The 14,902-nt window shown below is 56.9% G+C and overlaps 1 protein-coding gene across 1 annotated transcript; it reads right to left on the bottom strand.

The window, feature by feature from the left end:
- Positions 1-3,808: 3,808 nt before the first annotated feature.
- On the bottom strand, positions 3,809-14,395 carry OAF (out at first homolog). The gene is made up of 4 exons (XM_032201878.1): positions 14,114-14,395; positions 6,492-6,626; positions 5,794-5,974; positions 3,809-5,320 (listed from the first exon to the last, which is right to left on the bottom strand). Exons 1-4 carry the CDS (start codon positions 14,342-14,344, stop codon positions 5,046-5,048), a joined length of 822 nt encoding a protein of 273 aa, XP_032057769.1. The 5' UTR covers positions 14,345-14,395; the 3' UTR covers positions 3,809-5,045.
- Between the last annotated feature and the right edge of the window lie 507 nt (positions 14,396-14,902).

The following is a 14,902-nucleotide window of genomic DNA, read 5'->3' as shown; positions in this document are numbered from 1 at the left end:
CACCCATTTGCATATTAGTAACTCGGGAATGGATGAGTCCCTGCAGCGCTACCAGGGTGTGGGGTGGGGTGGGAAGGAGGGAGGAAGGAGGCGCTTCGCCCGCCCGCACCGCCTCGGATGCGCCCCGCAGCACCTGCCTGCCGGGCTGGCGGAGAGGGGCTTCGTGGGGGCTTCGTGGGGGCTTCGTGGGGTTTTGTAGGGGCTCTGACACCAGCCCCAAAGCCGTCTGGTGAGGGGAAGGAGGCTGCTGGCTCCGTTCTTTGCAGCTGGGAGAGGCATGAAGCCACGCTGGGCAGCACCCAGCGGGGAAGGTGGCAGAGCAGCCCCCCGCGAGGCGGCCCCTTCATGTTTTTTTTCTGATAAATTTTGGGCTCTGCTTGGGTTGAGCTCATGAGTGTGGCCTGCACGGCGTGGTCTTTGGCTGCTGTGGGGCTGGGCTGAACATGAGGGATGCCATACGAAGCGCTCAGCACGGGGCAGAGAGGTGCCCTGCTGCTGCTGAAGGCACAGGGTCAGCACCCAGGGACTCCTTTTGCCTGAGCTGTGCCAAGACAGCACCTCAGAAAAGTAATGGAGGGGCAAACAGCCTCCTCCTCCTCCTCTTCCTCCTCCTTCTCCTCCTTCTCCTCCTCCTCCTCCTCCTCCTCCTCCGCCGCCATCTTGGTTGAAGCTGCAGGATCCAGCCCACTTCCAGGGAAAGCAGGGAGCAAAATCCCCTACAGCTGCCTTGTGCTGCGGGCAGGCCAGGCCCTCGGCCTGCTCCCCGTGCTGTGACAGGGACCAGCAGTCACCCTGACGGGTCTGGGTGCCATATTTGCCACCTTGGTGCCCCTCCACCATGCCCAGGGTGGTGGGGAGCATTGCGCGAAGCTCCTGCAGCCCTGCTCAACCCCCTCCTGAAAGTGTTAACACACTCAATTGGTAGCTGCCAGGTACAAGCTATCGCACATTCATCTCTCCCTGGCTAATTCACGTTCCAGGGCTCTCGGCTTTCCCACATGCTGCTCTCCCTCCCTGGAAAGACAGGTTTCTCTGAGGAGATGGGTGGGCGGGCAGGCAGGCTCCCCGGGCTTCAGCTCCAACCCAGCCTGGTGCTGCAGGGCCGGAGAGCCTGCGGGAGCCCTCGGGAGAGGGGAGCAGGCAGCAAGGATGTGTTAAAAAAGAAGAAAAAAAAAAAAAAAAAGGAAATTTGGGGAAAAGGGGAAAGGGGAAGCAAAAAGGAGGCTCCCGGGTCTGAGGATGGAGGAACTAAAGGGGGAGCGCTACGGGCTGCGCTCGGAGCGGCTCCAGGAAGCAGGGAGGTGACACGGGGTGGCTGGCGCAAGACACCTCGTCCTGTCCCCAGCTGCTGGAGGGGCTGGACTGCTGCCACCGCTCTGTGGCAGAGCCCCAGCCATTCAGACCCGCTCCCCGGGGCGTTCCTGGGCCGCTGCTGCTCCTTTTTCCCCTGCTGCCAGCCTGACCCCCATGGCTGGGTTTTCCCCGCGGCGAGGGCTGACGCGCTCGGGTGGCCGCACTGCGTCAGACGTGGATTTACTGGTGGCACCTCGCCAGGTTGAAGGGCCTCCAAGGGGTAGGAGAAAGGCTCTGTAAGGGCTGGGGGGGGCCATGAGCGTGCTCCTTCCACCCCCAAAAAAGCACATCTCGCACACCAGCTGGCGGCTCCCCTTGCTGCAGCTCTTTTCCCTCTGCTCCCTGTTGCTTTATTGTATTATTATCCGTATTATTATTTTCCCCAGACCCCAGCAACACGTCCCCGAGCCCCAGGGTGTCCCCTTTGGGGTGCTGGCAGGTGTCACTGTGCATCCTAAGATGCTATCCCGGCCATAGGCAGGCCCGCAGTGCCCTCTCCTGGCCCTACAGACACCGCCGGCTGCAGCCAGGAACCCTCCAGCTGCTTCTGGCTTTTATTCTGTAGTCAGAGAAAAAGAAAAATAAAAAATATATATAATAAAAAAAACCGCTTTTCTCATTAAACTACCTGAGACAGCTCTGCAGTGAGCAGAGGGGCAAAAGAGAGGCAGGACCACAGCACCATCAGGCCCGTCTGCTGAGGGAATAAGACCACCTTCCCCAGGCAAAGGCAGCTTTATTTTAACTTTGTCCTGAAATTATTATTCCTGGAAGCCAGCAGATATGCTGCTGCTAGAAATCAACTGCTCTTTTGATTATTTTCCCCATGGTCATCAATGACTGACCCATCTGCTCTCACCCTAAGCATGTGTATGTGTTCCTCCACTCGTACTGCCAGTGTTCATTCCTCTCTTGGAGGAAGGCAGGCTCTGCAGATAGCAATTGATTTCTGCAGCGTGGATGGCTCTGAAAGCACAAACTGCAGAAAGATGTTACAAAATCCTCTCCTGCTTTTCCTAATAGCGAGGATTTATAGCAGTGCTCCCGGCCAACTGCGACTTCTCTGTGCCAGGCACTTCTCCTGTCTCCACCTGCAGCAGCTGCTCTTCAGGGGTGTTATTTATATCAAGAGGAAGAATTTTTCTTTGGAAAGGCAATTGCACCGCACTGCAGTTCTCTTCTTGCAGGACGGGGAGATAGCGAGCTCTCACAAGGACCAAGACTGCAATTTGGGGTGTGAAGCCCCCAGGTTTTAGGGAAGTGCCCTGGTTTCTCAGCTCCCCTCAGACCCAGAGCACAAATCTAGCAGCAGCAATCGAGTTTTGCTCTGCACGTACTGTCTGTTGTTGTAGAGTTCACGTCCTTCACTTACTTGGCCTGGGTAAGAGCTCCCATGACACAGCACTGGCCCCAGAAACGCCCAACAACCTGCACTGCTGAGCACGGGTCTGGCTCATATCGGGCTCCTCAGTCACCCTACAGAGAGAGGATCTGGTCTGGCAGTGCCTTCCTGAGGTGCCCTGGCCAAAAGAGGTGGAGAATAGCTGAGATGTCTCTTAAGGGCTGCCTTTCCTCCTCCATGCTGAGCATCCAGCAGCCACCCTGTGCATGATCCCAGCACCCCAGAGCCTCACTGTTATAAAATAATCACAGTCAGCCCTCTGGGATGCGACCAAGAGGCTCCCAGACAGAGCTCGTGCCCACTCCTAGCAGCCCTGTGCAGGAGGTGGAGGTGGGAACGGGGCTTGAGCAGGTTGCAGCTTCCCTGCTATCCTCTCCCTTTTTTCCCCACAACTGGATTTAACTCCAGCAAGCAGGGACAGCCTGCCAGCACCAAACCCCTGTAAATGTTGACCACATAATCGAAGCAGCAGCAATCGCAGTAAGCTGCTCCAGTGCAGAAGGGCCGAGGTTGCAGACGCCCTCATCCTGTGTCCACATTCACCACACTAGGGGGAATCAGCACTCCACGCTTCTCCTGCGATCCGCCACTGAGCTGGGAGCTCTGAACCAGCCCCAGGCTCTGCCACCCTCATCTCCCCTCAGCTGTAGAGGAATAAACGGAGATTATTTGATGCTGCTGGTCCCAGAAAACTCCCCAGCCATACCACACACGCCCCTGGGACCCCACTGACCCCAGCCTGCCTGACCCTTGCAGCAGTTTCTGTCTCCATCACTGCTCTTTTGCTTCCCCAGAGCTCCCAGTTACACGAGGGACTGGATGGCTGGTACCCTTGCAATCCAGGACCATGCTGAGCAGTGCTCATGCAGGATGCGCCCCCTCCAGCCCCAAGGTCTCCACCACCCAAGGCACAGGCTTGGCACCCAGCAGAGAGCAATTCCCAATCCCAATTCCAGAGATTATGAGAGAGGCTATTAGACCAGGCATGCTTTTAAGAAAAAAAAAAAAAAGTTTATTTTTACCTTACAAATGATAAATAATTTGTTTTTTTAAAAAAATCATTCAAGTGTGTTTTACTTCATGTTGCAATATTAAAATACCTTTCCCTTCTCCCCCCCCCTTAACTGATCAATACAAAAATAATTGTGACCAAATTCATTTTTGTCAAAAATTCCTGGATTCTAGGCAAAAAGGCACATTGTGAAGGCTTTTCATCAGGAGGAACGGGGGCTCGCAATGACCCCAACAGCCTCTTTCCCCTCTCTGCTTGTTCTAAACTTGAGTGGAAGACAGCTCGGGAAGCAGGCAGCACTCCTACAGCACTTTTTTGTCTGATGTCCTCCAGGTACACACCAGGGCCGGGGTCAGCTTCAAGGTCGTCCCTGCTTTACATTTAGGGGAAACCAAGGCACAGCAAAGCAGTCCAGTTAATTAAGAGCTTCTTGTGAATAGCTGGCAGAGTAGGATGTAAAAGTGGATGTAGGTGCAGGATGTTATCTTCCTCCAAACGACGGTTGCAATGCCCATCTGGGATCATCCCCCCTTGCAACCACAAGGTTACGATGGCAGTCACAAATCTCCAGATGTCTCTTTCCTAGCAGGAGAGTCCCAGAACCAACACAAAAAGTTGGCCTTCACTAGTCTAAATAGGGATAAGTTCGAGCCCTAATTAGCAGCCCTTTGGGGCAGAAGTAATTGCTGGGCTATATCCCCCCAGAGCATCTCATAGCCATGGGAAGGATACACCAGCTAGGCGGACACTAAAAAAAAAAAGCTACAGGCAGGCTCTGGTTTTGGGTGGGATTCGTACCTTCTTTGTTCAGGGGATGTGGTCCCATAACTCAGCCACATTCCCATCGGGAAATGCTGTCGTGTCACCAGGAGGTGGCGAAGTCCGTGGTGATGTCTGACACCCCAAGGACTGCTCCTCTCCCTGCCCTGGCCACCCTTCAGGATGCTGGAGGCTGAAAACTGGCCAGAAGTGTCCCCCTTCACACCCCCCACCCCCAGAGCAGGGAAGAACAGAGCCCTTCTGGTGCTTCAGCCCCAAAACCCACGGCTCCTGCTTGCGGCTTCACCACGCAGCGAGCCGAGCCCGCTTATCCCACTACAAGGTATGGGGTCAGGAGGGAGCCACGGGGGGGGGGGGGGGGGCAGAAGGAAAGGCACACACACAGAGCAATCCTGGCACAAGGCACCGCTGTGAACCACGTTCCTTCTTCGCAGCAGGATGCTGCGGGAGGCCCTCAGCATCGCGAGCGGTGGCAGGAGGCAGCTGAGCCTGGCTCTGCTAGGTCTCCTCGTCCCAGAGGCAGAGCTGCTTCTGCGGCACGTAGTAATCGAAGGTGTAGCCCTTCTGGCAGCTGCGGATGCCGCATTTGTAGGAAGAGACCTTGCCCGTGGCGTCGCGGCTCCTGCAGTACTTGAGCATGCAGGGGTACCACTCGATGCTCAGCGAGTAGCTGCAGATGCAGGGCTTCCAGCGGTCTGTACACAGCCTGCAGCGCTGCAGGTCCGGCAGGTCGGATGTCTGCGGCAGGACCTCGAACATGGAGCCGTCCACCCCTGTGGGAAGAAGCAAATCCTGCTCAGGGAGGTGCTGGAAGGAGAGGGGAGGTGCAGAGCCAGCGCCGTGCTAGGTGCAACCAGCCCAAAAATGTTTTCAGGGGGTGGTGGGGCACGTGGCTGGGTAGGGACCCTGGGAGAGGAAAGGGCATTAGGGGAAACAGGCCAGGAGGTATCAAGAATGCAAAGAATTCATTCTTTTGGGTGAGGGACCAGGTGAAAGGTTGCTTTGGAAATACTGCCTAGGTAGGTTCAGGAGGAGGGTGACACCGACGAGGTCAGATATAAGCTGAAGAACCGATGACCACGGCATGGCACGCCAGCAAGCAGTGCCCACGCCTTGCCCACGGCACAGACAGCAAACAAAAAGCTGAAATGTTCCCTGCAGGTCACCAGGGGCCGGCAGGGAGAGCACAGCAGCACCCCAGCTTGCTGACCCAAGCAGCTCTACCCGAACCAAAGGAAACTTTTACCTTTCTCCAGCCAAAATTTGACGTCGTCCTCTCGCGTGTAAATCGCTTCTTTGGCCTCTGCGCAGACGTTGTGGATGTGGGAGCTGAGCTGCGCCCCTTTGCTGAAGTTGACGGCTACATCCATGCTGAGGTGCTCCAGGCCCCGCACCTCCTCAGCCTGCCTCACCGTCCTGGGGTTTTTCTGCAAAGGAAAATAATAATAAAAAAAAAAATCACAAATCAGCCCTTGGAGCACGTCAGGATTTCACACCGACATCAGATGTGCAAGTGGATGCTCCCTCTGAGCGCACCCGCATCCCATCTGGATGGGAGGTGTACAAAACCTCTGGGTGATGTTGGACGTGATGGTTTATTGCTGTTCCCATTTGCCTGGGATCATTTATCAATGCTCTGTCGTGATGGATGGTGCCAGCAATTAATTCACTGGACAATGTCGGGCAGGAGCTTGCCTGGTGATTACTCTAAGCATCTGCTTGCCCTTTGATTCAGGCTGAACTCAATCATGCTCCCTTCATGTTTATTAGCAGATCAGGATCAATACTATTACTGAAATTAGTTTAATGCTGAGCTCCTCAAGCAGGAGGGGAGGTCAAAGGCAGGTCTAATAGCCAGGCAAGCCACGAGGCAGCTGCATGGGAAGGTTTTCCAGGCAGCTCCAAAAAACCCCGGTGGGTTTGGGGCACGGGGCTGCCTCCTACCTGCCGCAGCTTCGCCATGGACTCGCTGGGGATGATCTCGTTGCGGTGAAGTCGGGTGACAAAGCAAAGTGCTTGGAACTGGCTCTGGCCCCTCTCCAGCTCCCCTAGGATTAAGGCACGGAAGATCTTCACCTCCTGGCAGAGAGAGAATTAAAAAAAAAAAAAATCGCCGTTAGTCCCAGGCCTTTGGCATCTTTTGGAGAATTGAGAAGTCAGGGTCTTGCAGAAAGGCTCCAGCCAAAAGAACAAAGTCAAAGGTCTCATATTTCTGCTCTCTGAGCACAGGTGGCTTCTCCCAGGTCCCATCCCACCCCAGCCTGCAGCACAACAACTGCTGTAAGGGTTTTCGCAATCCCACTGGGGCAGGGACAGGTCGCTGCCAGCTCCCATCCCACATCCCTGCCTCCTTCAGCCAGCAGGCTGAGGCTTTTTCAAGGCTTTTGTCCTTGAACACAAGGAGAGGTGAGCCTCCCAGGAGTCTTGTCCTCTCCCAGGAGGAGATGCTCACCTTCAGACTGACCGCTTGGGGTTCTCCAGCTATCAAGAGAGGATATCACATAGCCTTGAGTGGAGTGTGGCTATTTCTTTTGCCCTTCAGCCTGGAAAAGCCCTGAAGGCTCTCCCCAATGCCCTAGGCAGGGCTAGTGCTGGAGTTAAACAAGCTGATTGCTGCTTCCAGTTTCTGCAACGTGGCCTCTCCTGCTAGGGGCCACTGGTGTGTGAGCAGAAGGCAAAGGGGAAAGGGCGAGAGGAAACACAAGTGTGGGCAGGAAGGCACGGGGGTGAGCATGAAATGGGTGAAAGGACAAGAAACAGTCCAAAAATCCCACTGAACAACAGCGCCAGGACTACTGGGACTGGGTGGCTGGAGGATTTTCTCCTACAGCAGCGTGACAGGGACCTAAACCTCCGTAACCATATCCCCATCACGCCACGCACCGAGGGAGGCCCATTTTTCCCCCCCAGGTCGCAATCTTTTCGAGCTGTAACTGAAGCCCCCTGGGGGCAGCTGGTCACAGCTTCCATCTGCTGCCACCAACTAAAAATATCCTGAGTCTTCATTACAGCAAAGGTCCTCCTTTCACCGACGAGCTAATAACAAGCTGAGATTGCGCACAGCCCAAACCTACACCTCTTTTGGTTAAATGAATATCACATAGCTGTTATCTCCATGCATTACTGGGGGCGAGCAGTCCCGACCTGCCTCTGCTGCCTTCCCTCACTTGCTTCTGAGCAATTTCGTGTCCTGGAGGAGGAATTACTCCCTGTCCACACAAGAAAAGGAGGCACAACTTGGTGCACATCTGGATAGTTGCGATCTGGGATGGTTGCAGGACAGGGGAAAGGATTTTGCTGGGTGCCTTTGTTGTATGCACTGAAAACTCAAGCACAAAACAGGACATGAAGGGGATTCGGAAAAAGGGCTACCAGTTGCTTTTGCCCACAAACGTGAGGGTTTCTTAATCACTGCCTTTAGTGCTCTGGTTTGACTGACACCTCTGTATAGACATGGGAAACACCCGAAAGTGCAGCATCGCCTGGGAGGCATCACCAGCAGCTCAAAGCTGCTGCGTTCTCCAGGGTCTTAAAAGAGCATCTGAAGGCATTTATAAAAAACACAAAGGAAAACAAAAATAATATGAGAAAAGAGAAGCTAAGCTTTTTCAAATGGCTAGGGTTACGGCTGGAGCAGTACAACAGCAGGGGGACGGAGAAGAAAGCAACATTTCCCGAACTTCCCACCAACCAAGAAAAATCCAGGACGAAGTTTCCACAGAAACGCATGTGATGTTATGACTCAATCGTGATTCTTGCCTGCTTTAATGGGGACAGTTCCCACTGAGCCCCTGGCACCACTGAAGGAGCCACGTTCCCATCTGTGCTCAGTCCAGCTGCCTCCCAGCTGAGCTCTGCTGCGAGCTCCTGCCTGGGCCAAGAAGACCGAAACCAGCAGCTCACCCTGGCACCTCCTCCACATGTGGATTTCATCTCAATTCACTCTGAACACCCAGAAACCCGTCTGGAAAAAGCAAACGGGGACAGCCATGCTCTGCGCTGGGACGGCAAACCTCAAGGAGATGCAGGAGATTAACAACAGCGCAGCACTTCCCAGCTTAGCAGCTCCTAATTCAGCAGCTTTACTAAGCGTTGAATTTGGAGAGTGGTGCTTTGTTTTCAGGGTCCTGAGCACACGAGGGAGGCAGAACCAAGCTCAGGACCACAACAGCCCACCCGTGGAGCAAACGAGGAGCTCTCAGGCATCAATACAAGCCTCTGCTCCCTTCTCCAGCCCCAGGCAGGCAGCAGGAGCAGGGTGGAAGCAGCACAAGCACCCGCACAGCACCGCAGTGCCTCCAGCCCCAGCCAGCGAGCAGCCCAGGGCCGCCGCTCAGCTATTCTAAATATTTATCTGCCTGTCTGTGTGTGCTTACTGATTTATGGGCCAGCGGGTCCACGGAACCTCGGGTAAAGATCCCTGCAAAAACTGCCCTGAAAGAGCCCCTTGGTAAGGGAGGGGAGGAGGGAGAGAAAGGGAAAGGTGGTCCTGCGGTGGGGTACAGCTGGAGGAGAAGGGAGCAGGGGGTAAAATGGCAAAGATCAACAGGAACCGGAGGGGGAGCAATGCCCCTGACCCATCCTTTCCTCCCCCCAGGCAGCAGGCTCGCCCCTTGGTGCCAAAAACAGGGCGGCTCTGCGCCTGGCTGCCCCTAGATCAAACAGCAAGGCCAGATCCTTATCTACACGAACCCTGCTGCCCCGAGCCGCCACCATCAAAGCTGCAACCCCACGCACGCCAGGCTCAGGACCCCAGGGAGGGGGCATTTATTCTCCTCCCCATGTCCCCAGGGCTTTTGGCCACCTCTGTCCTCCAGCAGCTCTGTTCAAAGGGCTCCCTGGGAACACAGCGACCCTGCGAGCGCTCCTGGGGTTGAGCTGAGCTTGCTGGACACCTTCAGTCCCTTTATTCCCGTCATTTCTGGGGTCTCTATAAAGTCAGGAAGGGATGCAACATACCTCAAAAGCGCATCACTGCATCTGAACAGCAAATCTGAGCTCCCCTGCACGGGGGCTGGAGCCACACGGAGATGTGGGTCTCACCCCACAGCATCCAAAGGAGGCAGCTCCGGCACACAGAGGGCTGCGGTGCTGCCTTAACTCAGGGTGTGGGGTGCTGTAGGGTCAGGGACTGCAGGTATCTTTCTTGATGCCACTTTGGTGCGCTTTTCCAGCAGTCAGCAAGCCACCAACCAGCTTTAATCAGGCTGTTTTATTCAAGGAGCCGGCTCCTAAGGCACGTGTTGTTCTGATGAGAGAAATCCCACCTTTACCTGGCTCCAAGCAAACCCAAACTGATCCTCCCTGTGGATCCCTGAGCAAAGATAACCATATTCTGGGAGTCTCGTGCCCTGCAGGGGCCACTTTCTCCTGACCAAGAGGTCAGCTCCAACTTCTCCCCAGGTCCTGCCTCACCTCCCTCTCTCAAACCCGTGCCCAGCTTCCCTGTTCTCTCTTCCCTGGCTACACAACACCACTTGGAGCAAGAACCGAAGCTCATCACACCAAAAACATGCCACGCTTCTCACCTGGAAAGAGCCACCGAAGTTTTTTTGTGCTTGGAGAGCGCCCTGCCCTCCCCAGGCACCTCACCGGTTCCCACCAGGAAGAGCGGGATCAGCCGGTGCCAAGGCAGCGAAACGCACCTCCAATTCTGGGTTTCTGCAAAATTTCCCAGCAGGGAACAAGCCCCGACAGAGCATCGCCTTGCAACGCGGGGACTCTCCGGATGAACTCATCCCGGGGGCGGTGAGAATCCTTGGCCCTGACCCGCGCTGCTGTGCCGGGTACGGTTACAGCTCAGGTCTGGGGCTGGCCACGGCGCTGGCGGGGCAGGGAACAGGCAGTTCTGGGGCCGTATCCTTGCCGTGCCATGGGAGGGAACCACAGCCTTGGCTCCTGGGGCATGAGGAGAAAGGAAATCCGTGCAGCCAGCTCCCACCAGCCCGGGTTGCCTGTATGAAACTCCAGCACAGAACCAGGCTGCGTGGAGGCATGGAGAAATGAGTTTTCTCTCCCCATCCTCAGCCAGCCCCCCGGGGGCTGCTGTCTGGGGTGCAGGAACAACCCAGCCTCCATCTCGGGGCTGGATCCCGTGCAGCCCTACAAGCCTGTGTGGTCCAGAGCCGAGCCCGGCGCCTCGGCTTCACGCGGCGTGGAGCGAACCCGTTCCCAGGGAAATAAATTATTTCGGTGCCTCCCTCCCTCCGACCCAGGCAGCATTCCTGCCAAACTTCTCTCCCCCCGAGGAGCTCAGCGCTGCCGTGGGACCTGCTTTTGTCTTTGCTGTCCATGTCTGAGCAGGATGGGGGGGTACAAGGATAGGGAAGCTGGGGATATTGGGGACCCCCAGAGCCAGGTCCCAGCCGTGCCAGCAGCCTCTGCTGTGGCCGTGGCCCTGCCTGCACTCCCCTGGGGAGCAGCTGGAGCTGGCCGGGAAGTTGTTTTGCTTGTACAGCACAGAGCATGTGTTATTGCATCCTCGCTGGGGGGCCAGCCGGCTGACTTACCCGCACTCGGAGGGGATTATGCTTTTTAACCCCTCTCCTACCAGAAAACCTCATTCCTACCAGTGCCTGGAAGAACATCCCCTAGCGAAGCATCCTCACGCTCAGCACCTACAAATTGAGGGATGCCAACGAGTAAATCCCAAAGCTGCTTCCCAAACCGGGTCCTGCCCCGTGAGCGACCTGCCCAAAGCCATGGCATAAGAAAGGGGCAGCCCTGGCAGCAGGCAGAGCTCAGCCTCCTGTATTTTACAGCCACCATCTCCTCCACGTGCTTCCCTGCGCCCCCCGGTCATTTAGCACTTAACACAATTAATCCCTGGCACGAGGAAAGCCTCCACACCCCCCGACTATCACATAACTCCAGCTTTATTAACAAAGGACCCCAAAAGGACTGGCGATGCAAGCATTACAACACCAGCAGCCACTTCCAACGCATTTTTTTTTCCAGCAACCAGAAGGAAAAAAGAAACTTTTCTCTATCTGTGTGCTGACCTTGGGCTAGAACCGCCCACTTTGTTCTCAGGCCGCTGTTTAACAACTGGCGAGATCACGTTATTGGAATCAGACTCAACATTTAGGGTCGATCCACCCCCTCGATCCTTTTTACAGTAAGTTTTGTCCCCGACGGTGCCACGTCGACAAAGAAGGGTTTTCATCGCGCCCATTCGGATCGCCTGGGAAGAAATAGTTCAAAATCCCAGTAAACAGCAAAACCCAGTTTGGAGTCCCAAAGGCCAGTCTGCGGTGCTCTAGGGAATGAAATAAAGGCTGGGGTGCTCTGAGGACACTGCTCCTCCAGGTTCAGCTCTGGATGGGAGGTAGGGATGGAGAAGAAAGGAGAACTGCGCCCCTGGAGCACTGCTCAGCTTCCACCAGGGTCAGAAGGGAGAACTGAGCCATGAGCTCACTGTAACTCCTCTGCTCTCCAGCCCCACGGTCTAACAGCAACTCTTTGTCAGCAAAGAATTAAAAAAAAAAAATCTGCCTTTGGACTAACCCCCTGCAGTTTAAGCCAGAGGAGTGGAAAAATCATTTGTGCAGAAAGCCAGCATCCTGGCCACAGCATGACCACACAATCTTGCTTGGGAAACCCAGATCAACAACCCCAGCTGCTTTCACAAAGGCTAAGAGCCTCCAGACCTTCTCTCTGGAGGGGAGAAGTTGTGTAATGTTGGGGAGCCGAGCAGCAGGGCAGGGAAATGCCTGCGTGCAGCCAGGAGAACAGGTCAGAGGGGGAAGCCTGGCCAGGCAGCTGCTTGCTCACATCATTACTCACTGCACCACAAATCCATCTCCTCGGTCCCTTCTGTCTCTGGCTTTCTTCAGCTCTGCTCCAGCAAAGCCATGAGCAGACAGGCAGCACCCAACTGCTGGAAAAACGAAGGTTAGGAGCAGATTTTGGGAGGCTGATGCTTGCAAGCCTTCCAGGGACTGTCTCCTGTGTGCTCCCAGGAGCTGAGGGCTTGCATGGAGCTCAGCATTCAAAATATGAGACAGAAACCTTCAGAGAACCTGCCCAGAAGCAGCTCAGCTGAAAGCAGGATGAGAGCAGGACAAGAGCTACCACACGCTGTTGGGTTTGGGGAGGAGATTTGAGAGCAACCCCGCGTGAGAGCTGAAATTAGCGGGGAAAAAAAGTTGGAGGGATGAACAGGACACCTAAATCCCCCACGTCACATCCCAAAGGGCCCACCCAGAAGGTCTGCACAGAGCTGGGATTTCCCTTGCTCGGGAACACACCGTGCAGCTTTGCACTCCTGAGGTTTAAAAGCCTCCTGGTGTGCGGTGTCTCCTCGGAGCCCCGTGCTCCCCCAGGAGCCGTGGCACCGGTTCCCTGCGTGCGTGCTGGCACAGAGCACACCATCACACCCCAAAATGCCACGGCTTCTGCGAGCATCTCAGGCCCTGCTCCCTCCAGGTGGCCAAGGGCGATCCGAGAGCCTCACGAGGAAACCAGGACCAAAACTCGCAGTGGGAAGGGGAAGAGCCAGCAGAACACGCCTGGGAGAGGGCTCCAAGGTTCACAGCAGGACGGGGCACACCACGGTCCTTCCTCATGGGGCTGAGCTTCCTCCTGCCATGAACCAAAGTCCACCCAGCAAACAGCCTGAGCAGAGGGCTGGAACGAGATAACGTGGCCGTGCCACCCACGCAACAGCTCACAGCTCATCCCCAAGCAAGAGAAATGAAAACTCATCACATCCAGCCAGGCTAGGGGTGCACTGAAGGACGCCACGCTGGCCCCAAAAGCTCCCATCTCCTGCTGAGAAGCACAAGGTCTCAGCATCACCTCCCTGCAGAGGGGCCTGGGAGGGGGCCAGGAGGACCCCTGGGTGTCTGCCAGTCCCAGAGCGAGCTGCCACTCAAACAGTGCCCACACCCCAAACGCACGTGCTCCCCAAAGCCATCACTTGGAGCGAGATGTCCTGGAGACACAGCAGAGCCCCACGAACCTGAGCCTCAGCTCGTGGGGACTCCTGCCCTGGCCCCGTTGCTGTCTGCCACCCAAACCCGTGTCTCCTCTTGGCTCAGTGAGGACACACAGACCTGCTGCGCTCAGCCGGGCACGGAGAAGGCTTTGCCACCCATCCTGCCAAAATCCTCCCCCACCACGCTCACCGCCGGGCAGCCCAGCTTGCAGCAGTGCCACAGGGGGCCAAGAATCTGCCCAAATGCCCGGGAGCTGCCTGCGGGGTGCACCACAAAGACCCCAACAGGGCTCATCGGTGGAAGGACTTCTGAAGGACCCCATCCTCAGCCACAGCTCGGGCTCCCGAGCCCCCAGCTGGGTTTCCCCAGGCTCCAGGCAGGTCTCAGCTCCCCAAAACCCTCCCGCACAGCATCACCCCACCAAGCGAGCACCAGGGTCCTGCCCCAAGCCTCTTCCTGACCACCCCAAGGCTCGAAGGGCCCAGCCGGGACCCACCGGAGACCCCCCCAGCACCAAACCCCAGCGGGGGCTCCCCGGGACCCAGGGGATGCTCGGGGCGCTCCGCTCCACCACGGGGCGAGCGCAGCATCCCGGGGCCGCCCTCCGGCTTTCCCCCGGAGCCTCACCTGTCTGAAATCGGCCGTGAGGGTGATGAGGGCGCCGTCGGCCTTGCGGAGCTCCAGGCTGATGCAGTCGGAGCCGCTGTCGGCTTGCAGGCTCTCCTCCGCCACCTGCCCGCCGGGCAGCCGCACCCGCACCCGCAGCTCAGCCTTAGCCGCGGGGCCGGGAGAGCCGGGCAGCGGGGCTAACGCTAGCCACAGCAGGGCTGGCAGCGCAGGTAGCCGGGGGGCGAGCATCCCCCCCTTTGCTCCCCGGAGCCCCGCACCGTTACCCCCGGCGGGGCGCGCACGGCTCGGGGCAGCCCCCGGCCCGCATGGGGCGGGGGGCGCGGAGCGCAGCGTGGGAAAAGCGCCCCGCCGCGCCCCCCCCGGCCATGCAGAGCCCTCGGCCGCCGCTTTTCGGGCCCCCCCCCGGCCCACACTTCCTTCCCCCAAAGGCAGGGACCGGCCCTAAAGAGGCAGCGGCGCGCCGCCCCGCCTTTAAAGGGCCAGGCCGGGCCCGCAGCTGCTCCCCAGCTGCGGAGGGGAGGAGGGGAGCGAGGAATAATAATGGGAAAAAAAAAAAAAAAAAGGAGAGAGGCAGAGCTCGCCCGAGGGCGAGAAAAAAAATAAGCTGGCCCAAGCAGCCGCCCTGCGTTGAGCCCCGGTGCTCTGGGTGGCAAGAGGATGGAGGGGGGGCTGCTCCAGCAGGAGCTGGGCAGCTTTTGGGCTCTCCTGCACTTTTTTTTTAATTATTGTTTTCTACTCCATGGGATAAATAATTATCCCCAAAGTGCAGTTGGAAAGGAGAGGTCA

This window comes from Aythya fuligula, chromosome 22 (assembly GCF_009819795.1).
Source record: "Aythya fuligula isolate bAytFul2 chromosome 22, bAytFul2.pri, whole genome shotgun sequence".
In the NCBI taxonomy this organism is placed as follows: Eukaryota; Metazoa; Chordata; class Aves; order Anseriformes; family Anatidae; genus Aythya; species Aythya fuligula.
Note: the sequence above shows the minus strand (reverse complement) of the source record. Positions and strands in the feature narration are given on the sequence as shown.